The 27614-nt window shown below is 31.9% G+C and overlaps 1 protein-coding gene across 1 annotated transcript; it reads left to right on the top strand.

The window, feature by feature from the left end:
• Nucleotides 1–24: 24 nt before the first annotated feature.
• LOC133182314 (lipoxygenase homology domain-containing protein 1-like) lies at nt 25–27164 on the top strand. Its single transcript, XM_061317107.1, has 18 exons — nt 25–281; nt 467–616; nt 4063–4133; nt 4382–4540; nt 9047–9196; nt 9391–9547; nt 10799–11000; nt 11605–11653; nt 11828–11963; nt 17650–17819; nt 18101–18187; nt 18824–19136; nt 19759–19928; nt 20348–20434; nt 21883–22180; nt 22472–22644; nt 24398–24484; nt 26862–27164. Exons 1-18 carry the CDS (start codon nt 32–34, stop codon nt 27039–27041), a joined length of 2889 nt encoding a protein of 962 aa, XP_061173091.1. The 5' UTR covers nt 25–31; the 3' UTR covers nt 27042–27164.
• The last annotated feature ends 450 nt before the right edge of the window (nt 27165–27614 follow it).

Below are 27614 nucleotides of genomic sequence, written 5' to 3'. Positions count from 1 at the left end.
TTTGGAACAGTTGCATCAAAACCTTTAAATTATGAATAAAGAAAGAAAATATCTTTCGAGATCTAGATTGACTGATCCAGAAGTTGGAACTGTCACAACATGCGTTGGCAAAATCAATCCAAAGTTATATGGTGACGGTCTCCAAAATTTATGCAGGAAAACTCATGATAATCTCAACCGATTATCCTCAAATATGGCAGACAAACTGGAACCATGTTTACAATATGGAATAAAACACTGGCATCCCAGTGATAGACCAAAGTCAGCATATTCATCCAATGGTAAAACTGAAAAGATACATCGAAATTTCCATTAAATGAATTCGAATTTCCTCGCAGTTGAACAGAAATTTAAAAAAAAAATTCTCAAGTATTACAGGGAAGAAAATCTTGCAAAACATTTTCAATGAATTCTGGCATAAAGAGCCTTGTTTGATGTGAATATTCAATTCATGATTGTATTTTAGCATATCCAAGTCCACCAGATCCAAAACAAGTAAGATGGCATGACACAAATATCATGTTTACGGACAGCCAAGTTCTAGACAACATGAAATGGCCTACTAAAAAGGATTCCACTAAAGATGATGAGTCAGACTCATTAAATTTATCTACAGGTAATATAACAAGATAACACCTCTTTGAAAAGTGTCTGTGTTAATTATCCCTCGTGAACTTTCTAAAAAATCAGAAAGACATTCCATATATTTACACTTTAATATGTTTTATGATGTAACTGTTTGGGCAAGCGCAGTTGTATATTTTACATAATTTATTAAACTTAACCATTACATAGCTTACACTTTTAACTTTGATTGGCCTCATCAAACCACACAAGACTCAGTCTAGACTGAGACATCATAAGTTAGTTGCATTTCCATTACTGGAGTCTAGATAGTGCTTTTTTTTTTTTAAAGAAAAGACATCATTTATTTTTCAATAGTAGCCATTATTTTTGAATCTTTTAAACTCTCTGCAAGAATCAACTTCCAAAACTGAGGTTGCTATATTCACCATTATCATATGGAATCATGGTAGCAAAAGAATTCTGGAAAGTTTTCACACAAAAATTTGCTGGACGAATGTAGATTTCATTCCGAATTTCATCTGTTCTTACATGTTAGTCTATAGAGCTCCCCATTATTATTAAGTTTTTAATTCAAATTCAGACATTAAAGTCTGTGAAAGGTTTATTTTCTCAGATTAGCGTGATTGTTTTGAAATTATAAACCAATGTTTTAACGTGACATATGTACCCTCTGTCTATGTCTATATAGAACTATGATTCTTCATGTGTCTGTGACATCATGATTGTTTTGACTCAATGGAAAATCATATTCATGCTCAGCATTGGTTGTTCATGAGAAGAAATTACTGAAGATTCCTAAATATATGTCAGGAATTAATTATCACGTAATTACCACTCACGAAATAAAATTACTCGTTTTAATTTTTGTGGTGCTGAAATCCACGTAAAAACTCTTGATTAAGTGTCCACTCGCGAATTATACTTCTCGCGATTGTCTGAGGGCCATTTCGCGATATTAAGTACTCGTGTAAAATAAGGAATCTACAGTATAACAAGAGAATCACAAAGAAAACTGAACTAAAATGAAAACATTATGCATAGGAAAAAATTTAAGTCAGATGAAGGTTAGTTAATGGCCCGGGTCTAATAGCGCTTAATTAATTCTGGATGTTTGAAATGTTTAAAGAATATTGCATCAGGCAGTATGCATCTAACCTGAAGATTAGGGATGCATGTAAAACATATGACATCTGACACCTCTTTTAATTCAGGTTCATCCAATGTCTTGAGCATAAAACAGCTAGTAGTGCATCTTCACTAGCCAGGGGTTTCTGATCTGCTTCTTTCCTCACAAACCTTGGTATATCATGCTATCAAAAGTCGGGATTTTTTTCTCATGTTGTGGTAGGAGTTTATTGATATCATTCGACCAATCAGCTAGTGTTATTGTTAATGACAATATCTCTGTTCGGGGTATATCTTTACTCTATAGTCTCGGGAATGAAAAACACAGGTAAGCAACGATCTGTAACATGTCATTCTATATACAGTGTATTTCAGATATAGATTTACACTCTAAATAAGAAATAAACATTGCTCAGTATCTACTTGTTAATTATTCTTTAATTAAATACTTCAATTTTTAAAAAAGGCTCTTTTATTTCTGTTGATGATGCTATAGCTGAGCATATATGTTAAGATTCAAGATCATGTGACATAAACAATCACAACTTTTGTAGCACGATAGGCCAAGGGTTTGTTAGGAGAGTAGCAGTTCAATGAACTGAACAATGCCATGGTAACTAAAAATAGAAATTTTTGTGAAATACTTCCAAAATTACTCCTCCAACAGTTTTAATCTGATTGCAATAAATCTTGCCACAAAGAGACTAAACCAAGAACCATTATTCTATTTATTGCTGTTGCATAGTTTCAAGTGCAAGTGCTACTTTTCTCTTCCTTGGTTATAAATAAAAACCAGTAGAGCTACAGTCTCATCAGAGACTTCTGGTTTTTCTTCCCTTTGGCCTTGACCTTACTTTTCTTAAATTAGTGTTTAGCTCTGCAGGTTCAAAGAAACTATTCAAGATATTTTAATCAAACCTCATATGCTTATACGTATTGGTGAGAGCTATTTAACTACATCAACATTTTTGACCTTGACATTTCCTTTGACCCTGACTTCAAATTACTTATTACATTTTTAGCTCACCTGAGCCGAAGGCTCAAGTGAGCTTTTCTGATGAAAATTTGTCAGTCGTCTGTCGTTGTTATTGTCATCATTGTTGTTGTTGTTGTAAACGTTTCACAATTTCATCTTCTTCTCCAGAACTACTGGGCCAATTTCAACCAAACTTGGCACAAAGTATCTTTGGGTAAAGGGAATTCAAGTTTGTTCATATGAAGAGCCTCTCCCAAGAGGAGATAATTATAAATTAGTGAAAAATTAATGGCATTTTTTAAAATTCTTTTCAAGAACCACTGGGCCAGGAAAGATGAAACTCATGTGGAATCATCCTCAGGTAGTGTAGATTCAAGTTTGTTCAAATCATGACCCCGGGGGGTAGAGTAAGACCACAATGGATGATCAAAGTTTTACATAGAAATATATAGGAAAAATCTTTAAAAATCTTCTTCTCAAGAACAGCAAAGGCATGATTGGTCATATTTATATGGAAGCATTCTCAAGTGGTGTTGATTCAAGTTTGTTCAAATCATGACCCCTGGGGGTAGGATGGGGCCACAATGGAGGATCAAAGTTTTACATAGGAATATATAGGAAAAATCTTTAAAAATCTTCCTCTCAAGATCAGCAAAGCCATGATTGGTCATATTTATATGGAAGCATCTTCAAGTGGTGTACATGTTTGAAAAAAATCATGACCCCCTGGGGGTAGGAAGGGGCCACAATTGATGATTAAAGTTATGCCTGGGAATACATAGGAAAATTTTTTAAAAATCTTCTCAAGAACAGCAAAGCTATGATTGATCATAATTATAAGGAAGCATCCTCAGATATTGTAGATTCAGATTTGTTCAAACCATGACTCTCGGGGTAGGATGGGACCATAATGAAAGTTCAAACTTGTAAGAAAAAAAAGTCACAGACAAAGAAATATGTAAGCATCTTTAGTTAGTGTAGATTCAATTTTGTTCAAATCAACCCAACCCAACCCAACCCCCAACCCCCTATCCCTTTTTAAGGGTAGGTCGGGACCACTTATGCATTAAAGCTTTTCAATACTGAACTGATTTTTGCTTTTTTCCTAGCCACAGTGCTCAGGTGATCGATGGCCCATGGGCCTCTTGTTTAACTCGTCTTTTCTGCAAATGAGATTTATATTTCAAATCTCTGTATTAAACCTTGCCTAAGTTGCAATTAATGAAAGAGCCATTGCAACAGCTTCTGTATTATAATTATATAATACTTATATACTTTATACTTTTAATTATATATAAATTATAGTATAATTATTATATGATTAATATACATGGTATATGTGCATGCATGAGGTTTGATTCTTTGTATTTCAGGACCCAAAACTACCTTTTGTTACATTTGTTCCACATTAGAGGAACACAAGAGACATTTGCTACAATACAGGGTAACTAAATAATTTCCGGTAGATGTATCATGTCTATGAAGAAATGAAGGAAAATATCCAGTATTATTTACTTTTCAATCTTTTTATCTCTATGGTAATGTCTAGTTAACTCATGTACTTTATGTATAAACTACAATGAGGAAAAAAAAACAAACGAACAAACAAAACAAAAATACATTGTAATAACAAATATGATACCAATAACTATTAAGAAAAGATATCAAATTCATTATTATTATTATTTTAAGCCAAAGAGACCAGTGTCAGCCAAACCTAGGATTGAATATGTAGCTCCAAAACCAAGGGTAAAGCAAAAGATGATAGAGGAGGCTCCAAACATAGGGGATCACTTGTACAGGGTGGATATATACACAGGGGATAAGGTCAATGCAGGGACCACAGGGGAGGTAAATCCATAAAATCTAGTTGAAAAAGCAACTAGAAGCATTAAAAAATTGAGTTGTTTTATGTTCCAGTATCCAAATTACTGTAATTTTTTTTTTTTTTTTTTTTTTTTTTTTTTTTTTATAATTTATTGTATTTTCAATGGTTTCTTTTTACAAAAAAAAATTGAGAGAGAGAGAGAGAGAGAGAGAGAGGAGAGAGAGAGAGGGGAGAGAGGGGAGAGAGAGAGAATTATGAAAATAAGTCATTCAAAAGTCTCCAGCTTTCATCAAAAGATTCTCTTTCATTATTTTTATAAGATATATATTTTTGTAATTCATACATTGTCTTAATAGAGGATATCAACCCACCTAAGGAAATGTTTCTGTTTGTACATTTGTACAGATAAATGTAATATTTGATTTGTAGAGCAATAATATTTTTAAGCTTGTCAGTTTTCTTCACAGAGCCTAGTAAAAATTCCTTTTTTGAGAAGGTTATAGTAGAGTGGATTCTATCAAAGCAGTACTCTGCAAAATTCTCTAAAAGAGTCTGAACATGTTCACATTCCCACAACAAGTGTTCAATTGTTTCAGTTTCTGTTTTACAAAGAGTACATACATTACTGTCAATTTTTTTAATTTTATGCAGGAAGGAATTTGTTGCTAGTATTTTATGATTTATTCTAAATTGGAACCACTGAAGTTTTGTGTTTTTTGTAATTTTGAATGGGAGTAAAAAGATTTTCTCCCATTCACCATTGCTCAAGTCAAAGACTCTATTCCAAGAGATTTTACCCAAAGGTTCAATTATTTGTTTGATTAATATTTCATAGAAATCATGGGATTTTTTAGCATTCAGTAGAGAATTAACATTCTCTGGAATATATGGATAAGTTACCTTTAATAAATTATTAGGATCTCTGTTTATCTTTCTCAGCCATTCTAATATTGCTGCTTTAATGCCATTATATTCAAGAAAATGTGTTTTTATCCCGTATTTCGCGTGCAGGTCATTCAAACTCATAAATGACCCATCTTCATAAAGTATGTCACTAATACATGAAATATTACCTGAAAACCATCTTCTATAGAAAAATGGCTTTTTATTAATAATTAAATTTTTGTTTAGAAATAATGGTTCTAAAGAAAGAAGTGTGTCATTTTGTAAGGATTTTTCACTAAAGTTTAACCATGCTTGCAACACATCCCTCCAAAATATATTTTTTAAATCATTCATTTTTTTGACAACATACTCTTGCCCACAGTATACAACTTTTTTAATGTCAACATCTAAAAAAGAATCCAACCCATTGTCCTGTAGTAACAATTTTTTCATCCATACTAGTTTTAAGGACATAATGAACTCTCTTACACTGATCATCTTGAAGCCCCCTTCCTTATAATTCATTATGCAAATTTTCCTTTTCAGTCTTGAATTATTACTACCCATTACAAATGTATAGAAAATCTTCTCTAATTCTTTTATTTGTATTTCAGAGGGATTTGGGAGAGATGCAAAAATATGATTTAAGGTCGGCAGTAAAAGGGTTTTTAAAACTGTCAAGCGACCAAGAGGAGTTAAATTTCTCTTGTTCCAGTGTTGTATTAATTTTTTTATATTACCGATTTTAGATGCATAATTAAGCATAAGTATATTTTGAAGATTTGTATCAAATTCAATGCCTAATAATTTAAAAGTTGCTTTTCCCCACTCTAATATATTATCTGTACATAGAGTATCATTGTTACCTTTTTTTGACCCAATCCAAACTACTTGAGTTTTACTATAATTTATGTGCAAACCTGATATGTCCGCAAATTTTTTAAGAGTAACAAGACTAGACTGAAGTGATTTTTCACTTCCATCTAATATTAGAGAAGTATCATCTGCCAACATAGTTAACTTTTTTTCAGTATTCATAAACTGAATCCCTTTTATATCTTTATTGTTTCTTATGCTGATTGCAAGGATTTCTGCACAAATGAGGAATAAATATGGAGACAAAGGATCTCCTTGACGGCAGCCTCTGTGTAAGTTAAAAGACTGTGATAGATTTCCTCCTTGATTAACAGCAGCTGTAATATTTGTATAAAAAATATCAACCCATTTTCTAAAGGAATTACTAAAATTAAAAAATTTGAGGGATTTCTGTATAAAAGACCAAGACAAGGAATCAAAAGCTTTTTCAAAATCTACCAGGAGTAAAAGTCCTGGTATATGTTCTTCCTCTGTAAATTGCATGATATCATATATCAGTCTTATATTTTCGGAAATATTTCTTCCTTGTATAAATCCAGTTTGATCTCGATGAACAATTTTATCAAGATATTTTTTCATTCTATTAGCAATTGAGCCGGATGCGATTTTATAAATAGTATTTAGTAAAGAGATGGGTCTCCAGTTTTTTAAAAGTTGTCTGGGTTTATCACCTTTCGGTATACAAGTAATAATACCATGTCTTTGCGTGATACTTAAAGTATTGTTTTCATAAGCATAGTTAATGGACCTTACAACAAAAATTCCAACGGATTTCCAAAATACCTTAAAAAACTCTGATGTAAACCCATCTGAACCTGGTGATTTGTTTGATTTCATATTATGGAGTGTTTCTGAAGCTTCTTTTAATGTTATTTTACCTTCTGTCTCCAAGGACTCAACTTTTGAAAGTTTAACAATATTTGGAAAGTTTAATTCATCATCAAGATTGATGTCATTTAAAGAATTATCTATATCTCTGTATAAGTATTCATAATATTTTTTGGCTTCATTCAGTATTTCGGCCTGCTTATAAATAATTGTACCATTTTCTGTTTCTACTTTTGGAATGATCTTGCTTGTAAAATTTCTATTCTCTAAGTTGCAAAAATAATGTGATGGTTTTTCCCCTTGTTCTACCCATCTTGCCCTAGATCTTATTAAAACACCCCTCATCTTTTGTTTTCTTATATCTTCTAATTCCTTATTTTTTTCCTCTAAAATTTCAACATTGTCAGCAGTAGTATGTATTGTTTCTTCAAGGCGTTTTATTTCTTCTACAAGTTTTTCTTCTTTTAGTTTTGTTAGTTTCTTTTTGTATGAAGAGTAGGAAATACATTTTCCTCTTATTTCCATGAGAAGGGTTTCCAAAAACAATTGGTCATTTATTGTAAAAGTTAATTCTTCATCGTTAACTTGTTGCAAGTTTTCCATTAAATATACAGGTACAGCATACTGTTTTTTAACATTCTTGATGACTTCATTTATAGTATAAAGAAAATTTTCATCACTCAAAAGGGAATTATTAAATTTCCAAAGACCTTTACCTTTCTTAAAATCATTAAAAGATAAAGATAAACTAATCATAGAATGATCAGACCTATAACTTGTTTCAATTGTACATTCTATTGCACTTGGCAATATATTTTCTGAGATCAGAAAGAAATCAAGCCTACTTTGTTTTAGTGGATTTTTTTTCCTCCATGTATATCTTTGAGTGTCTGGATGAAACTGTCTGTATATATCAATATAACCACCATCTTCCATAAAATCAAGAACCTTTTGCCTTGCGTTTGGATTATTTATATGTTTGTAATTATAATAGTCAATGTCTGGGTTCAAAACAAGGTTGAAGTCACCACACATAATAACACTTTCACAATTAAAATCATCTATACAAGTTTGTATGTTTTCATAGAAGGCTGGATTATCATTATTGGGGCCATAAATATTACAAAGAAGCAACTTTTTTTCATCAGTTTTAAATTCTAAAAAGAGATAGTTTCCATCAGCATCCCCTTTTTGTTTTAAAATTTGTATATCAAAGTTATTATTAACGAGAATGGCTACACCCCTCGAATTTGAGGAGAATGAGCTAAAATAACAATCAAAACCCCATAGATTTTGAACATCATTCTCAGAGTTGGGTGTAAAATGTGTGTCTTGTAAACAGTATATATTGTAATTTAGTCCTTTTAAAAAGTTAAAAACATCTCGGCGTTTGTTGATATCCCCTAAACCCTGACAATTAACAGATAAAATTTGTAAATTCATCTTTAGTTGAAAAGTAAACATTACCTTTGAAAGCGTGGAGCCATTGTACTTCGGAAAAAAGTGATACAGGAAGAAAAGAAAGAAAGAGGAGAGCAGAAATAAGGAATAAGAGAAGAGAAACATATAAAACACACATTTAAAGTTCAAAAATGGTTGGGTAAGACCCCAAAGCCTTTCACAAAACTGCGTTGTTGTAGCCAAATCCGTTGGCAAACGATACCGGAAGAGTCTCTACGAATAGTAGTACAAGGAGTCCTTAACGTGGCATATAGATCCGGAATATTTTTTCGTTCATTTTTCACTTTCTTCTATCTTTTCATCGATATTATCTAGAATCTCAAATTTCACTCTCTGTTTATCATGTTTATTACTCTTAATTTCACCATAGACACTTCCGTTGAAGTACTGTAATTTATATTGAAAGGGTTTCTTATATGAATGATATTTTTATGCAAAGTTAAATATTAATTTTCATGGTTTTTTTCAATGTTCTTCAGGTTTTTATTACAATTAAGGGAAGTAGAGATGTCTTGTACAGAACTAAATTGTCCAAGAAAACTTCAAACTTTTCCTTTATGAGAAATACCAAAGAATCATTTTTTCTCAAGGGACCGAGACTTGGGAATCTAGAAATTATTACAATTGAGGTAGAGATAGACTTTGAAAACTCAGAGCATTTTTAATTTGATTTTTTTTTAATAATTTGATAAAGTAATGGTCTTATATACTGGTCAAGTGGTTGATTTTGTGGCCCAAAATGAGCAAAGATGAATAAATAATTATAATTGCTTTTATACATCTATACAGTATACACTGTATGTATTGATGATGTTTTCTTTAGCATGAAGGAGGGAAGAGAAGTTTACGGTGGTTCCTCGACAGAGTTGAGATTACAGACATGAAGTCAGGGATGATGTGGGTGTTTAAATGTCAAGAGTGGTTTGATTCCCCTGACAGTCGGGACCTGATTGGCAAGGAGAAGGAACAACCAATCATAGGTAAGGAAGAAGAATAACTAATTAATCTTACTAGTAAGCAAGGAGAAGGAACAGCCAATCATAGATAAGGAAGAAGAATAAATAACTAATCACAAGTAAGCAAGGAGAAGGAACAGCCAATCATAGATAAGGAAGAAGAATAAATAACTAATCATACTAGTAAGCAAGGAGAAGGAACAGCCAATCATAGATAAGGAAGAAGAATAAATAACTAATCATAAGTAAGCTAGAAGGAGGAACAACCAATCATAGGTAAGGAAGAAGAATAACTAACTAATCTTACTAGTAAGCAAGGAGAAGGAACAGCCAATCATAGATAAGGAAGAAGAATAAATAACTAATCATAAGTAAGCTAGAAGGAGGAACAACCAATCATAGGTAAGGAAGAAGAATAACTAACTAATCTTACTAGTAAGCAAGGAGAAGGAACAGCCAATCATAGATAAGGAAGAAGAATAAATAACTAATCATAAGTAAGCTAGAAGGAGGAACAACCAATCATAGGTAAGGAAGAAGAATAACTAACTAATCTTACTAGTAAGCAAGGAGAAGGAACAGCCAATCATAGATAAGGAAGAAGAATAAATAACTAATCATAAGTAAGCTAGAAGGAGGAACAACCAATCATAGGTGAGCATGAAGAATAAATAACTAATCATAGGTACATGTAAGCAGGGAGAGTAAACATTTAACAACTAAATATAGCTAAGAAAGGGAAACAAGAAGTATGAACAACCAATAATTGGGAAGCAAGGATCATTAGTTTATGAAGGGATATGAGTTATCACAAGAGAGGAGAGACAATTAACAGTCAATCATAAAAATAGGTGTCAGTATAGAGAATGAACATCCAGTCAGCTTGAAGAATAGCAACCAATCATAAGTTAGCAAGTAGCATGAACAACCAATCATGGCCAAGCAATGAAAACAAGAAGCTATACAATATTAGGTTAGCACAGAGATTGAATCATAAGTAAAGCAGGTAGAATTATCAACTAATAAAATGTGAGAGGAGCAAAAACCACCAAATACATGAATAAATAAAAATTTGGCAGACAAATCTGAAAACATTAACTGCTAGATGTAATTATTTACGCAATATTTTTTATTATATAACAGAGCATTGATTCCTGAATGTATTTTAATATAAAAATGTATTCATATATAACAAATTATTTCTTTTGTTGAAAAAGATATTTGAATTTATAGGTTCATTTGACAAATTTTAATTAACTTAATCATCAATTACAGATTATGACATCACAGTGCATACAGGGACCAAGTCCTTTGGTGGTACTGATGCCAACATTTACTTGACTATATATGGTGCAAGAGGACAGAGCCCAAAAATTCATTTGGTAGACTCTTCAAAAGGGCAGAAGTGTTTTGAAAAGGGGAGTGTCGACAAATTCAGAATTTCTCAGCGAGATTTGGGAGAGTTAAAGAAAATCAGGTGTGTACAGTAGTGCTGTATCAATATATCGATATGTACCGATATTCAAGAATGTATTGTATCAAAAAAAAAAGCAACTTCCAATTACATATCAAACAGGCAGTTTTTCTTATAATTCTTTGAAAAAGTTGAGAATTTCAATCACAAAAGAATATATCTAACTGTTTTGCATTAAAAATGATCAATAATGATATAATAATTTGGGGATAGCAGATTTTAAATAATATTACAAAATACATAGACAACCATATTTTAACATGTTGATTTTACAGTCGTTAAAAGTTTGAATTTGAAATGCAATTTGTGATGACAGTGAGACAAGAACTTCGAAATGGATTATAAAACACCTAGTTTCTATGAAATTCATGCATTAAACGATTTATAAGACTGTTTTTCATAGACCTGTTAAAGAATCCAATATATCGCATATTAATTGCCTTATAAAGTATTGTATCGTATCATATCACAATTTTTTGCTCAGTACAAGTCCTAATGTACAGGTACATGAAAATATGAGAAAAAACTCAGCCTAATGATATATAGTAAATAAGTTTAGGGAGAATTTTGTGATAGCTAGATGATTTATTGTTTTTTTTCTTCTCAGGATAGAACATGATGGCAAAGGTGTAGCCTCAGGATGGCATTTAGAAAAGGTGAGTAGTAATTGCTTAACTTAAATATTTTACTTATACATGTAGTAATTAAAGCTAATGCTGATATATGCATGTAAATGATAGAAAAGGACATACCATTTAAATTTGTACAATATTTCTATGAAAAAATCTGACTGAATTGTTTATATTGAGTAACAATAAGCTATTATACAGATCACAATTGCCACAAATGCACCAAAACAGACCTATTACTTCCTTTATGGGGGATTTATTGGGAAAGATGTTGGAAAAGGACATCTATATCGAGAAATCTTTGCCAAAAAATCACTTCCTAAAGAATTAACTACAGGTATTTGAAATTTTATTGAGAGCATGTGCTTCATCACTCATTCTGTCAAACATCAATATCTTGATATGTGTGTTTTATTTGTTTACCTCCCTTGAGGATATTCTCCTTAAAGCTTAAAATTTGAAAAAAAAAACAAAAAACAAAAAACAAAAAAAAAAAAAAACCAACAGACAAACATCCAAAACAAAAAAAAACAAAACTAAGTTTCTGCAAATTGATATTACCTTTCTGCAAAAAAAGCTATGATTCTGCAAAAGTTTTTTTTTACAATTCCACACACACAAAAAAAATGTATTAAAATTTAGCAAAAATGTTACCTACAATGTAGATCACAGGCACACAGGTAAAAAAAATGATATAAATTATTTTTATGAATAAAATACCATGTACAGTACAATATGCATGATAAAATGACCAAAAAAAAAAAAAAAAAAAAAAACCGATAAAAAGAGACCTGTAATAATAATGAATACTGACAAAACAGAACTATGTAGCATGTCTGTATAAAAGTGTAGGTATATGTTAACACATAAAATATCAATTCTTAATTTTTGACAGATCTATACAAAATGACACCCTAGTTGTAGCACTACAGAAATGTTCTATATGCTTGTATAAAAGTTACATGTATACTATCACAGCCACCATCAGATATAAATTTGGTGCTAGAACATCTTACATGTCTGTTTGGGCACTTTTGTACTTGACAGTCCTTAAAAATTCATCCTGGCATTTTGTTGTTCTTATATACATGTAGTTTGCATATTCTTTACACAGTCAAGTTTGTCTTGAACTCATGGCCTAATGTAAATTGCAGAAACTCAGTGCTTATATATGTTCATAATAGCTATATATTATTTTGTGGAAATGTAACAACACTTTTTGCAGTAGAAGTAAAAATATTTTTTTTTAATTTGCTTAAATGTAATATGCCATGAAATAAAAAGAAGAATAAAAAATGATATAAGACAATTAAAGTTTGCTGGTTCCTTTCCACTTGAGATATTGAAGGTTGACATCATAATTATATACACAACAATGTATCAATCATTAATTACTAGTAACTTCCATAGAAACTTTCAATATTTCATAAACATTCAGTTTTAACTGGACTTCTAGAACAAAATTAAAATTCATACATCATATTTACTATTGTTAATTCATACTACTATTAACTCATTATCCATTCCATTTGTTTCTCATCTTAATAACCATGTATAAAGAATAGCAATATTTATTTTTGACATTCAAAGGAACAAAAGGTAATATTTTATTTGGTGTTGGAACTTTGTTGTTTTATTAATTTATGTTTTTATACCCCTGCTCCGAAGGAGAGGGGGGTATACTGTTTTACCCTTGTGTGTCTGTCTGTCTGTCTGTGTGTCTAGCTGTACATCTGTCTGTCTGTCCGTAACAAATTTTTCGTCTCAGTTTTCTCACCAACATCTCATCGCAGATGCTTGAAATTTTAGCACACACTTTGTTGAGGCATGCCATATGGTGGGAACGATTTTTTTATGAATCCGATGTCAACTTCCTGTTTATCCATGTGTCTGTCAGTACCATACCTAACGAATTTTTGTCGCAGTTTTCACAGCAACTACTGATTGCAGATACTTGAAATTTTAGCACACCCTTTGTTTTGGCATGCCATATGGTGGGATTCATTTTTGTATGAATCCGAAGTCAACTTTCTGTTCATCCATGCGTCTGTCCGTACCATTCATAACAAATTTTTGTCGCAGTTTTCTCAGCAACTACTAATTGCAGATGCTTGAAATTTTAGCACACTCTTTGTTTAGGCATGCCATATGGTGGGATTCATTTTTGTACAAATCCGATGTCAACTTTCTGTTCATCCATGCATCTGTCCGTACCATACATAACAAATTTTGATCACAGTTTTCTCAGCAACTACTGATTGCAGATGCTTGAAATTTTAGCACACTCTTTGTTAGGCATGTCATATGGTGAGAATCATTTTTGGACGAATCCGAAATCACATCAGAGTGTATATATTCACATCAAAGTGGGGGTATAGCTAGTGAGCACTGGCTCACAGACTTTTGTTATGTTTATATAGATAGTTTTCAGTTTTAGCAAGAGTGATTCCCATTTGCTGCCATAATTTGGAGGTCAGCATACCCAGACTCATACTGGGCATTGGTGGTGTTGATAATCTTGTTTAAATTTTCTGATGAATATACATTTGTTAGAGCCTCCTTCAATTCGTAATTTTAATATTGTAAAGATATTTTTCTGTATATTTCTGCCATATAAGCGTAAAATTGGTCGCTCAAAGAGGATAATTCACCAGTTTGACCTCCAAGATGGTGGCCAAGGGGAATAACTCCGAGGGAAAATATGTCATATGAAAACTATCTTTTTTTTGTGAATTTATTGTAAATGAACAAACATCAAAATTGCATTAAATATTTAAACTTTGTAATTATGCATGTGCAAATTAATAAATTATTATCAATTTAACATCATGCATATAAATATAATTAAAATATTAAAGAGATCTTTGACATTGTTGACTTTTGCATGTACATTTAAAAAAAAATTATATTGGGAGGGGACAATAGATTGTAAGAATTTTAAATATGGATACAAGACATTCTATGTTGTACAAAACATACAGCATTTGTGTGTAATGAGTATATTTTAGTGTGTATTATATAACAGGTTATCAGATTGTTAAAAATGGTAAATTTTTTATGTATCTTCCTGTTCTTTGCCTATAGTCTAATTTAATACTGTTTTTGAATGCATGATTTTGTACTTAAAGCATTTTTAAGTGAGCTGGTACCTTTGGATCACCAACTTATTCTGTTCATTTACATTGTCTATGTATTGTCAGATACCAATGGGTGCATTATCTTGTCTTTTATGATGAGTAGAAGTTGAGACCACCCATGGGTATCCCACGATGATGTTTGTGCTGAATTAACTCATAGAAATTTTTATGGACCTTTCATCACTTCCCAGAAATCCATGTTTTATATTTACCAAGTTTAACACACTTTAATTCAGATTAAATTCAAATTTTAACTGCATGGTTTACAAGTTGGTTTTGACTAGCGTGCTACTTTGAATTTGTTAGTTTTTTTTTGTTCATGTAACTTGATTTATTAATAGGCCACATAAAATTAATGTTTTAGATTCTCATCCCCTCTCACCCCTCTAAAAGTGTACCATCCTTAGGTTGTATTGGGGGGGGGGGGGGTGCTCAAAATGGATTAAAAAGAATTTTGGTTGGTAATTGAACAAAGTCAGCATAGAATAGAATAGAATAGAATTTATTTGCCAATCATGGTCCCACTGGGGGCATAACATAGATACAAGCATAATTTGTAACACTCAAGAGGACAAGAAAATACATGAACATACAGCAATACAGAACATAAAAATACTAGATGTTGAGTCTAAGCAAAAATAGAGTTGATGAGCAATTTGAATTATCTCCCTTACACCAGGAAGCCATATATGGCATTACAATTGAGTCCCTAAACTACAAAAGATTTCAAGGGACAGTGCTCTAGGATATACATGTCTCAGAAGTGTAACTGCCTGGACAGCATTCCTCCTCATAACTTATGTAGAACAGTAATTCAATAATGTATGTATCACATAAAATTGAGAAAATGTACATAATCGAAAAATTTAAACAAATTTTACCATGGTGGGTGTATAAATGTAAATAGATTACAAGATAAAGGTGTGGTTGCCAGTCTACAGAAGACATCAAGGGACGGTGCTCAAGGAAATGCATGAATTTTAGTCAGTTAAAAAAAAAAAAAAAAAAAAAAAAAAAAAAAACATGAATAAAAGGTTGCATTCCTCCTCATGTCTAATGTAGATAAGCAAAATGAGCACAATTATAATTAACAAAATGTAGCAATATACAGTAATATTGTTTAAAAATCATATACAGTGTTTTGATATGAATTGACTTAGTATTCTTAAGATTGACTCATTTTCATTTGAAAATAGCCATATAAGCTTCTCATTAAAATCAAGATTAGGGAAATTGGTACATAATTCTGAGACAGATTTTAAGAAAATTTCTTGTTCATCTTTGAATTTAGTGCATTTGAAGAGAAAATGTATTTCATCCTCCACCTCATTCAAATCACATTTAGAACATAATCGCATGTGTGCTGGGATACCCTGGAACCTTCCAACTTCAATTTGTAAATGATGTGAAGATATTCTAAATCTAGTCAGGCATCTCCTCAACTCAAAATTCTTAATGATATTAAGATAATTTTCGAAACCAAATTGATCTTTAATTTAACATAAGTACGTAGTTTACCATCCATATAACTGCCCAAATTGTCATGCCATAATTTTATGTAAGTTTTCTTCAGAATTTTGTGTATTGTATATTAACTAACTTTTTTCCAGTTGTTTAAACATCCCTTCAGTTCTGGTATATTTTCTAGAATAGTGTGTAGTGACCTGTACCAAGAGGATCTATTAACAGAATATAGTTTCTTAGAATGTTTATATGCATTTCTAAGTAAAGGAAATTCTCTATCATTTTCTTCCAGTCTTTCAAGTCTTTGCCAGTACCTAACCATGCTTTTTACTATGTCAAAGTGTAACGGGAATCTACCAAGCTCTGATAAAACAGCAAAATTTGTAGATTTTTTATGCACACCAAGAAGAAATTTACAAAGCTTTATGTGAAGTTTTTCACACATGGTACTAGAGTATATCTGATCCAAAGAGACCTTATCCCCCCTTCTGAATTTACTAGCTTTGCAATTGAATGATCCCCAAATCTCGCATCCATATAGAAGAATTGGTTTAATTGTGTGATCAAACACATGTAGGCATGTTTTAATTTTGGGATTCATTGAAAGAAAATTTTTTTCTAGTTTGAAATATGCTTTTAAAGCCTTTTTATATAAATCACCTTGAGCAAAGGAGAAAATGCCTGATGCACTGAAGTATATACCAAGATATCTACAATGTTGTACACATTCAAGGTTATATTCTTGATATTTAAAAATATATTTAATATGTCTGCCCGCTTTGTTGAAGACCAGAATTTTTGTTTTCTGTGGATTTAGGGTAAGACACCAATTTTGGCAGTATTTCTCTAAGATGTTAAGCTTGGACTGTAATCCTTCTGCTGAGGTAGATAATAAAATAATGTCATCTGCATACATCAAACAATGTATAGGAGAGTCATTTATGAAAACAGGGTCCATTGATTTTTCAAGATAGTTGGGAAGATCATTTATGAAAATCTTAAACAGGTTTGGACTAAAATTATCTCCTTGTTAAACCCCTAATTTTATTGGAAAGAAATCTGTTACACTGTTTTCAATTCGTATGCAAGACCTACTAACTTTATACATTTGCTTAATAATATTGTAGAATAGTGAGCCTACTCCAGCATATATACATGCACTAGAATTGTAGTACATTTGTAAATTTGGAAACATGCAATCAAAGCTCCACCCCATCATGTACTAAAAATTAATTTTATGTGGCATTACATGTATGTTCTTTAAAAAAATATTGTGTACATTAGTTTTCAATAAAATTTAATACAATTAAAAAATAATTAGGTAGAGGAAAAAAATAATAGATTATTTATTGATATAATCCAAAATGTGAAATAGTATATATATTATAAAGTATGAGTTATATGATTTATGATCTGTTTAAGGTCCAAAGACAACATATATGGTAACAGTGCAAACCGGTGATGTCAAGTACGCAGGAACAGATGCAAACGTCTTCATACAAATTTGTGGTAAAGATGGCAGAGCCACTCGCAAAATCAAGTTGGATGACTCTAGGAACAATTTTGAAAGGGGTGCTGTAGAACAATATAAAGTAAGTAGGCTGCAGAATTCATAAATTTATTTTTAAAATATGTTTAAAATTTCTGCATGACTGTTCATTTCACTGTCAAGTTACTGGAGAAGTGACTATTAATTTATGCTATGTAAGTGCGTGGTCACAAATTTTCCATGGAATTTTTCATCCCTGCAGATTGATCAGAAATTGTGATTCATTGGAATTATGACCCTGTTGAAAAAGTTAGTTTACAGTATTCTTTTTTCTTCCTGTTATAAGTTAGATATAAATGCATCAGGTTTTGCCTTTGCTTTAAGGTGGAAGCTCCTGATGTTGGTTCCATTTCTCACATTATTGTTGGTCATGATAACTCAGGACCTGGTGCTGGATGGTTTCTAGATGAGGTAATGTATTGTGTTGAAGAAACAAAAAAAAAATCATTTTCTGGTTAAAAAAGAGTTTATAAGGGTGATATTTATGTAGTTTTTGGGGTGTAAGAATGTCAAGAAACAATTTTAAAACTGATTTCATTCAAATAATTCTACTAATTTAATTTCCTTAAAAAGTAACTAAAAGAAGCATTATACATTTATTGACTGGGTTCGAGGGCAACATGCATTTTGCCCAAGAACACAGTCAATAAATGTTTTGTTATACCTTTTATTTATTAATTTAAATTTTTTTGACATGCATGTATGTCGACCACCAACGAATGCAAATGAGATTTAGCTGACCCCGCCCATTATGTGACATAAGTGGTCCAACATCTCATCGACAGGTCCAATATCTCACTCTGCGGTCAAACATCGATTTTTTTATGCACGCTCAGTAAAACATTGGAAATGTTAGACTTTTATTAGTATTGATTTATATAGGAACAAATTTTTAAAGGTATAACAATAGGAAAATATGTTTACCTTTATGATGTTTATGTGAACCTAATAATTTAACACTAGGTCAGAGTTCACATGCATCCTCTATCTGTACGTGCACAAATATGACGTAAATGTAATAGTTGTATAATTGTTACACACCTGTAGGTCAAAATCAAAAGATACATCTTGAAAAAAGAAGCCAGCAAATATGTAAAGAAAGAGCAGGACAAGAGAGAAAAGAAAGAAGCTGCACTGAGAAAATCCCGAGAGGAAAGTCCCAATCAGCGAAGGAAGAAGCGAAGAGACGAGGACAGTGAGGAAGAAGAGGAAGAGCTGAGGAGAAAGGTTACTCCTCCTCTGTATGAGGAGTGTGTGTTTCCATGTAACCAATGGCTGGCCAATGATGAAGGAGACGGTCTGGTACAGATGGAACTAAAGAGTGCCAGTAATACTCTTCATTTCAGTGAGAATTCCCAAGGTCAGGATGATCAAATTTAATCATCTTTATCATTTGGTAATATAAAATATGGAGGGGATTAATGTTAATCTTAGAACTTCGCACAATCAACCTCTTCATCTGATTAGTGCAATCTTAAATTAGCACATGAATTAAGTCTTTCAAAGGAAATGTAATAGTTAAATTATCTATAAGTATGTACATGACTCTGGGGACAAGAAGCAGAATGAAAGGTGCTAAATATTATTACACTAAAATAAGTAACAATGTATGTTTACAGTAGATTTGGCAAAAGTACTGGTACCTTTTAGAAATAATTTAATATTTATTTAGACTTGGTAGTACATAGTAAATGTTATAAACTAGACTAGACTTGTGACTATGTGATTTGTTCCTTGCATCAAAGAATGCAGTCATAGTACCAAATAAGTAAAATTTTTAGCAAGATAATTGAATTAAGCCATTTATCCTGAAGAAAGGAAACTATTACCACCAAGATGAAATGAATCATTAGCAATATTCAATATTAGCATTCTCAACACCCTCCCTGATAAAGCCAAAATTGAATCCCCACTAAAACTTCTGCTTACCGGTATATGGTACATGTATGGTACATGTATTTGTTAACTGTCATCTGTTACAGAAGAGAAGGTACACTACACTGTGATAGTCCACACAGGAAAAGTTCAGTATGCTGGGACAGATGCTGATGTTTTCATCCAAATATTTGGAGAAAATGGAAGATGTTCCAGAAGAACCAAGCTTGATGATGCCAAAAATAATTTTGAGAAGGGAATGGAGGATATTTTTGAGGTTTGTACACTGTACATTGAAATCAGAGGTCCATTGAGAATCAAACATGTTTCCTTTGAATAGCACTCATTTAAATTGTGATACTAAGTACATATGACCAAGGAGATCTTGCATTTATATACAACTACCGTGAGGAAATGTCAGACAACATGCTGTTTAATCAGTAAATGTAGTAGAGACAATTGTATGTATATATGAAGAATCATATTGAACTAGTCCAAAAGTATTGTAGGTATAACCACTATATATGTTTTAGTAATGTACTGTGTATATTTCACTGCTCTAGCATTACTGTACATACCTCTTACAATATTGTAGGTAATCTCTGTTTTAATAACATGCCGTAGGTATAATTTTCCAACAATACTTAAGATGATCAGTATGCTTTAGTAACACTGTGACTATATATATTTTACCAGTTAGAGGATGTGAACCTTGGTACCTTGTCTCACATTGTGATTGGCCACGATGACTCAGGACCCGGCTCTGGATGGTTTCTAGATGATGTAAGATTCATTGAATTTGTTAAAAAACAACTAACTTAATTCCTTACTGACTATCTCTCAATACCTATATTAAATATAGTAAAAGTTTGTGGGATTGGATCACATGTAAGAAAGAGTGACTTTCACTCTGTTTTCTCATTTCACATTCAGCTAGACAGCTACTATTCTATTAATTAAATATCAACATAAGATTTATTAATTAGTACATAATCAAGTAAACAACACTCTATGTACATATATATAGAGACTACATAGTACAGGAAAATTTTTCATTAAATTATAATTGTTGCCAAGTTGTATTAAAAGTTAAATGAATAATAAATAATGATAATTTTTTACAAAGAATTTATGAGCACTTATTCTTGTTGTTAGAATTTATAGATGAAGTGTTACATATGTAGAAAGACTTTGAGTAGATACCTCATTTACTTGTATTTCTTAATGGGGATCTTCTATGCAAAAAATGTTTTTATTTATTTATTTCTCTAACACACTTTTTAACTTTGATTTGAAAAATTGCATTAAATTTCTTACTCTTGTCTTTACAAATTTCTGAGGAGTAAAATATTTCTCTCCTCAGAACACCTACAAAGATTTAACAAAACATTTCTCCCCTCAGAACACCTACAAAGATTTAACATCCAAAAACATCATGTAAATATAGGTTCTCATAATTATAAACCATGGCAAGTTACTATCCAGTTTTTTCTCAAATTTGAGTTCCTTATTTTTTTTTTATTTTGAAAGACGCAAGGCTTGCTCTTGTGTATCTTGAAAATTAGAAAAAAATTAAGAAACAAGAGTTTGAGAAAACAGATAGTTTAATAACAAGCACTGATTATGGGACCTTTTTTCCTAATTAATACAAACATAGACCTGGCACTGAAGAATTTGCCTATCCCATTAGTATGGTAACAGGAAAGGAGAAAATTTATGTTTGGACCAGGAATCCAACCTGGGACCCCTGCATCATTAGTCAGGTGCTATATATTTTTGAGAATTCATGAGGACATGAACTAAGTCGCTTCATGCCAGCATATTTCATGAAGCGCGGTAGCACTTCATGATAAATATGCAGGTGTGAAGCCTTGTAGTTCATGTACCTCATGAATTCTCAAAAATTAAATTCATATCTTATATTTACATGATTATTTTGATGACTTGCCACATATTTTGGTCATTCAACGATTATTTTTTAAAAAAAATATGCACTATTTTTTTTTTACTTCAATTACATCACAATGGAAATATTCTTACTCATCCCATGGTAATTCATTAGAACATGAACTTTTTCTAATATGTAAAGAATTTTAAGGAAAAATATATGAAAATGTAAACATTTATGATTTATTTAAAAGGTATTCTTAAATTTGCGCATCGTTGTCTACGCCAAAGTTACTAAAATACAAACCCCGCTTTTTCAAGTACACATACAGTATCTATTTTAGGTGATAATAAGAAAACATTTGACAAAGAAAGAAATCAAAGCTCACGTAGAAAAAGAGAAAAAAAAGGTTAGAGAAAAAGCCAAGGCAAAACACAAACAGAGAAAGAAGAGGCGTGAACTGCAGGAGTCTGATACAGAGAGTGAGGAAGAAGAAGAGGCACCATTTAGAACTCCTGATTATGAAGAGTTTCACTTCCCATGTAATAAATGGCTTGATAAGAAAGAAGATGATGGGAAGATTGAGAGGCAGCTTAAGTGTATGAAGAAGCAACTTCACTACAAGGGAGAAGCCAGTCATGGTATGTCTTATCGAAGATTTAAAAAAAAAAAAGCTGTTACATCATTACATGTACATGTATTTAAAAAAAAAATTATCCTCATGTTGAGAGATAATTGTAAACCACATATGGTGCAAGGATGACTGTATTTCATGTTTTCAGAGAATCACTTCTATGAAGAATAAATACACTGTACTTGGAAGAATTTTAGCTTTAAAAGAGTTTTGTGAAAAAATCACAAGAAACTCTCTTTAAAACAAAAGAAAAATTCTGTATTTATTTTCTGCTGATATGTGTATTTGTTGTGATTAGAAGCCCCAAGCACAACATACCAAATCATTGTGAAGACAGGGAAAAAATCCTTTGCTGGGACTGACGCAAATGTTTATATACAGCTGCATGGAAAGAAGGGCTTTGAAACACCAAGACTACCATTGGATGATGAGAAAAATAATTCTGAAAAGGGACAGACGGATGTATTCAAGGTGAGCAAAATGAAAGTGTGTTCTCTCTCTATACTAAATCAAAGAATTACTATAGTATTCAGCAAGGATAAAATTCATTATTAAAGTTCCCAAGTTTCATGACTGTAGGTAAGACCTTGACTGGAGAAACACATTTATAAATTCAGTCAATTAAAACTAAGTTCATGCCAATGATAGCAAATATTGTATAAAATGATTATGTTCATAATTTTCATTGGCTAAAAGGATGTCATGTGATATTCGTCCTTTTGTGACATTGACGCAAAAACGCATACGCGGAATATGATATTGCATGACTCATCATTCAGCTGCACCAAAGTTACGTAGAATGTGACATCATAATATAAGAAGCATATCTTTACTACTGTGACATAATGGCAGCTAGGTCTGTTTAGTTAAGACTGTGTCAGATTATTCACATTGAGTGATTATATAATATAACTATTATGGACTTCATTAAATGGTCAGTATGTGGTTATAAGGACCCATGTCAAGTGATATAACCACATATCGACCTACACTGGAGTCCATAATTGTACATGCATAATATCTAATAAGAAACTTGAAACTGAAGCAAACTATCTGACTGTGACTGTGTTGATGACCAATTTCTTTCAGAGTTTTGGAGTAGATGCTGATATCATTATTGTAGGTCTATATGGTGATTGTACCCTTTATTTTACCCAAAGAATGTTGAAGAAGAGTGTGCATGATTTTATTGTTCAACCCTTAACAGTGCACCTTTCCTCTCCCAAAATACATTATGTAATATTTTGTTAAACTTTCAGTTCACACTAACCATATCTAAGTGCAGTGATTTTACATACATCTCTATCTCTGTCAGTTATGTTTATTCTCAAAAATACTTTCTCGGATTTTATTATGTTAGAACACTGGGCATTATTGGAGAAGGAAGGAGGGCATAGCTTTGAGTAGAGGATCAGTCTTAATAGTGCATTTTGTGCCCCTTAATATATAGTGATCAGTCTGTCATCCATCTCTATGTCTGATATTACTTGTACCGGATATATTGTCTCTCCTTTTGGCCCAATCTGGGTCAAACTTCACCCATGAAAAGCCATGCAGTGACCTTGAAGCAAGTTCCTAGATCAAAGATCAATGCCAAAGAACACCTCTGTGTAAAATTCTTGTCCAGAGTGTTTTGTTTTTTTCTTCTTGGCCATATTTGGCTTAACCCATGGAAAAAAGAGTGCCCATGGATAAATGATGTCAGTTACCTTGAACCAATTTTTATAGATCAAAGGTCAAAGACAAAAATCATCTTTGTGTAAAATTCTTCTCTGGAGCATATTTTCTTTTTCCATGGCACTAGCAGCATAGATTGATCGTGAATTAAGGGTGTGCAGCAACCTTGACCCAGTTTTTGTCCCTCACTTTCACTGAAAGTAGGGGTATTAATTTTTTTTCTGTCTGTCCTCTTTTGGTCTGTCCATCTTTCATTCTCCTGGTGGTAACTCTAGTTCTCTTTGAGGTTTTACATTTATGATTTTTATCATATACTCATGTGTTTTCTCATATTTCTGTATTTCATTGCATTTGGCAACAGCAAATATATCTCTACTTTTGTTCAAAGAAAAACAATAGAATTGTTTTCGTCAATTTCTTTTATATAATAAAGAAGATATGATAAGCATTTATAAATATAAATTTATGCAAAAGTGAATGTAACAGAATAGTCTTAAATATGTATAATTGATATCACAGACCTTACTCTACCATTTTCATCCTGCAGATTGAGACAGTAGATGTTGGACCCTTGGCATTTGTGACAGTTGGCCATGATGGCTCAGGACCTGGGGCTGGATGGTTTCTAGATGAGGTATAGTGTATCTACATTTATATGTATAAAGCAGTGTCAGTATCTATATATTCCTGTCACAAATGCCCCAGTGGAAAATATCTTCATCGTGGCAGGAAAATCTTTAAACCCGATAGATGTAGGTTAGGGGACACAATAATGATAATGTAAAAAAGAAAAAAAGTAACTGAATTTGATATGAATGTAAAGGAACGTTCATGACTTTTTCTAATGTTTCTAAATGTAATTTGTAATTTAATTAATTACATTTGCAAAGTAATTGTAATATGATTAATTACATTTCCAAATCCCTGTAATGGTAATTTAATTGAAGTTTTTTGGAACTGAAATGTTCCGTTCACACATATCATTTTTTATGCCCCACAAATGAATATAATGAATATGGGTGGTGGTGTGGTGGGGGGGATGTAATGTTTGTTGTGACTCATTATCTGTCTTTTGTCCTTCCATTCTGCTGTTCTTCTGTCTGTCCATTCATCACATTATGTGTCTGGTTCAGTTTCAGATCAGAAAATTATGACACAGTTGAATAGCTCTAACCAAATTGTAGCAGAGTATGAGATTTGACACAAATGTTAACACAAAATGAGGAAGAGAAACTGTTGAATACATTTTTATGAGAATTCATACACTGATAAATACTGGTGATGGCTCATCTTTACAATGAAGAATTTTTAGTCTGCTACAATCCAATCCTCTTTTCATATATTGAAGAGATGAATATAATTTTTGAGAATTCATGAGGACATGAACTACGACGCTTCATGCCGGCATATTTCATGAAGCGTATTAGCACTTCATGATAATATGCAGGCGTGAAGCTTTGTAGTTCATGTACTTCATGAATTCTCAAAAATTAAATTCATCTCTTATATTTACATTATTTTCTGACAACTTGCCACATATTTTTGTCATTCATCGATCATTTTTGAAAAAAAAAAAGTTTGCACTCTTTTCTGACTTCTGAGTCACATCATAATGAAAATATTCTTAGTCATCCCATGGTAGCTCATAAGAACATGAACTTTATATATTTTATTATTATTTATATCATTTTATTAATACATGTTTCCAACAATCCTCCAAAAGAGATTTCAGTCTGTCTTTTCTGCAATTGTCAGTCTACACAATCCATTGTGGAAAACCAATCCTGATGTAATTTCATAATATTTAAATATAAGTTTGTGTGGTAAATGAATATCATACAGTTTCAAAGTACTGTATCATGAGCTCAACATTTTTCCAAGAATTCTCCAAAACAGATTTCAGTCTGTCTTTACTGCAATTGTCAGTCTACACAATCCATTGTGAGATACCGATCCCAATGTATTTTCATAGTATCTAAATATACATGTAAGTTTGTGTGGTAACTGAATATCATACAGTTTCAAAGTACAGTATCATGAGTTCATAAACATGTATAAATGCTAATTATCAAAATCCTGCCTCTCAAAATTCAAAAGTCATAATATAATCAAACTGTCAGGGGTATTTTTTGCAAAGTAGGTCGAAGGTCAAGATCAAGTGGATTGTAATGCTGGTATTTTTCATAATATCTGATGAAAATCAGTGCACATCCTAAATAGCATAGACTTACCTCTTAAATGTCAAAAATATGCTGTATATCAGCACTATGAACTATTTTGAAAAGAAGGTCAAGGGGCACAAGGTCAGCTACCATGGTAATTTACAAAAGCCAAAGTACCAAGCAATATATGTGCAAAATATCAAATCCATACCTCTTACAGTTCTTGAGAAATAGGGTGTGACAGACGGACAGCTAGACAGACAGACATATGCCTGAGAAAGTGATCCCTAAGTGCCGCTCTGCTCTGCAGGCAACACAAAAAGTTCCAGGGCTGAACAATTTGATTCACTGTAAATATTAAACAATTATTGACTTCTGATGAGGTCTACTCTTGACTTTATGGTCCTGGTCAGGTGTTGGTTGACCGAGGCTGAAGGTATGCTATTGTGTTCTATTGCATTTCATTGTGTGTAAATTCATTATTGCCTGATTGCTACTGTGTTTTGTTGTATTTCATTGCCTATAAATTCATTATTGCATATTAGCTACTGTGTTTTATGTTTTATTGTATTTTATTGCCTTTGTGAGTTCAGATCCTAGATTGTTGTTATGATTTCATATCAAATGTTGCTGTAAATTTCTACAATTACTATAAACTTTTTTAATGGAAAACAACTGTGAAATGTCAGTGTAGAAGTTATGAATGTTTAGTAAACTTTGCTTCCTTTAATTTCACATTCTTTTCACTGTTATATTTAGCATGCTGTTTGATATTACTTTATACAGTTTTTCAGATATCAATCATATTAACACCTACAGTTACAATTCTTTGCTTTAATACATTTTCAGGTGCGAGTTCGGCGATATATTCAGAAGAAGGAGGCTAAGGAATACATTAAACGTGGTCGAGAGAAGCCTCTTTATGAGGAGAGTGTGTTCCCTTGTAATCGCTGGCTTTCTAGTAGTGATGATGACAAGAAAATAGAGAGACAACTGAAATGTAATCAAAGAACCCTCCATTATGAATAATATGATCAGATTTTGAAGTTAAAATCATGAACAAATTTTTTTCAGGCTTACTAGGGAGGTGCTGGAATGTTCGTGTCTATAAAAAAATCAGATTTTCAGTAATTCCAAAGAAATTTAATACTGACTTGCATTGGGTAATTCTATGTAATTGCATAAACTTTATGGTATTAACACCAAAGGTGGTTTGTTTCTTTTAAGTTAGATGTATTAATACTCAATTATGATCACAGAAAGTTGAAAATTTCTCAGTTTAAAATATACCTATGTGTACAAAATGTGAAGGAAGACTTCCCCAAGATCTGAAGTTTTTTTAAGAAACAGATAATCTCAATATTGAGTTGTACATGTATCAAGCAACTTTACATTATAGTTAAGAAAGAAAAAGTAGCAAACACCTTTCCAAATATCCATTGGATCAAAGTGATGGTGACTCTAAGAGCTTTGTAGAGTCAGAATGAAAGTGAAAAGTAATCTACTGAATTTTAAAAAACCAAACACTTAACATCAATTATTTGAGCTTGTTCCAACACCTTTTTCATATACATACATGTATCTTTCACTGTTGCATTGTTA

Source organism: Saccostrea echinata, unplaced genomic scaffold (genome assembly GCF_033153115.1).
Source record: "Saccostrea echinata isolate AGI-Se365-2 ecotype Australia unplaced genomic scaffold, CSIRO_AGI_Sech_v1 ptg000009l, whole genome shotgun sequence".
Classification (NCBI taxonomy): Eukaryota; Metazoa; Mollusca; class Bivalvia; order Ostreida; family Ostreidae; genus Saccostrea; species Saccostrea echinata.
This window is presented reverse-complemented; position numbering and strand designations above follow the sequence as displayed.